The sequence below is a fragment of the Acanthisitta chloris genome, unplaced genomic scaffold, assembly GCF_000695815.1.
Source record: "Acanthisitta chloris isolate BGI_N310 unplaced genomic scaffold, ASM69581v1 scaffold29635, whole genome shotgun sequence".
Classification (NCBI taxonomy): domain Eukaryota; kingdom Metazoa; phylum Chordata; class Aves; order Passeriformes; family Acanthisittidae; genus Acanthisitta; species Acanthisitta chloris.
In genome coordinates, this window is record NW_008674726.1 from 31,260 (window position 1) to 32,316 (window position 1,057).

At 59.0% G+C, this 1,057-nt stretch overlaps 1 protein-coding gene across 1 annotated transcript in view; it reads right to left on the reverse strand.

The window, feature by feature from the left end:
* TGM2 (transglutaminase 2) overlaps nt 1–1,057 on the reverse strand; it is a gene marked incomplete at its 5' end in the record, with an annotated part of 10,075 nt that overhangs the window by 506 nt on the left and 8,512 nt on the right. The window contains 2 exons of the mRNA XM_009075461.1: nt 60–196; nt 433–593. Of these exons, the coding sequence (XP_009073709.1) occupies nt 60–196; nt 433–593 (298 nt within the window). The remainder of the gene's footprint in view (nt 1–59; nt 197–432; nt 594–1,057) is intronic.

Sequence of the window (1,057 nt, forward strand, 5' to 3'; positions counted from 1 at the left end):
AAATCTGCCCCCACCCAATTACCAACGTTCCAACCAGGTGAAGGGGGAAAAGCTCTTACAGCTCCTTGACCCGCTGTCCGTCGGTGAGCCCGGCGCCCTCCACCACAAACACACAGTTGTTCAGGGGCACTGCGAGGGGGTTCACCAGGCTGATCTCTGCCACCAGCTTCCGCTTCTGCATTGGCTCTCCTAAAATCTGTGAGTAGGAAAGGTTGGACTCCTAATGCCAGCATGGCTGGGGTCCATGGTGCTCCCTCTTCCCTGGGCCTGGTGAGGCTGAGGCAAGTCCTCAGGGATGCAGGTCCCAGGGGATGCAGCCCCATTCAGTGAAGCAGGACCTGCTGCCTGCTACCCCAGGGGTAAGCCCCAGCGTGATCACAGCAACACCTGGTCCCCCCCAAACCAGCCTGGGATGGGACCATGGACCCTCACCCTGATCTTTATCTGTGGATTCTCAACATAGACATCCCTGACAGCCACGATGACATCACCGGTCTCATACTCGGTCAGGAGAGCCACCACCTTGATGAGGTTGTCCTGGGTCAAGTTGTCCTTGTACTCCTCGTACAGGATGCGCAGGGGCACTCTCTTCTCTGGAAGGGGAAACAGAGCAGAGTCAGCATCCACAGCACCCCAGCCCTGTGCTAGCACCTGTCTGCTGCTGGCAAAGTTTGGGCTCCCCAGGAGCTTCTCCAGGCTCTTGCATGAATGAATGGGGGAGCTGGGATCCCTGCAGGGCAGAGGCTCCAACACCAGGTGCCAAAAGGCACATTCAGGCTGTGGGGAGGGGAAGGAGCCATGTCCCAGGGCAAGACCCCAGAGTCATGTTTGCATCAGGGTCCCAGAGGGGCTTGGCTGGCCCTTGGCAACCGGTGCAAGTGCTGGGAGACAGGCTGGCTCTCTGGCAGCTGCCCTCACTCAGCCCTCAGCACTGTTTATCTGAAAGTTCTTCAAGGATGGGACTGTCTGGAGCTGAGGGGGGAAGGAGGCTGAAGGCAACCAGCTGCAGAGCTGTCTTGGGCAAGGACCCTGGAGCAGCTGGCATGGCTAGAAGGGG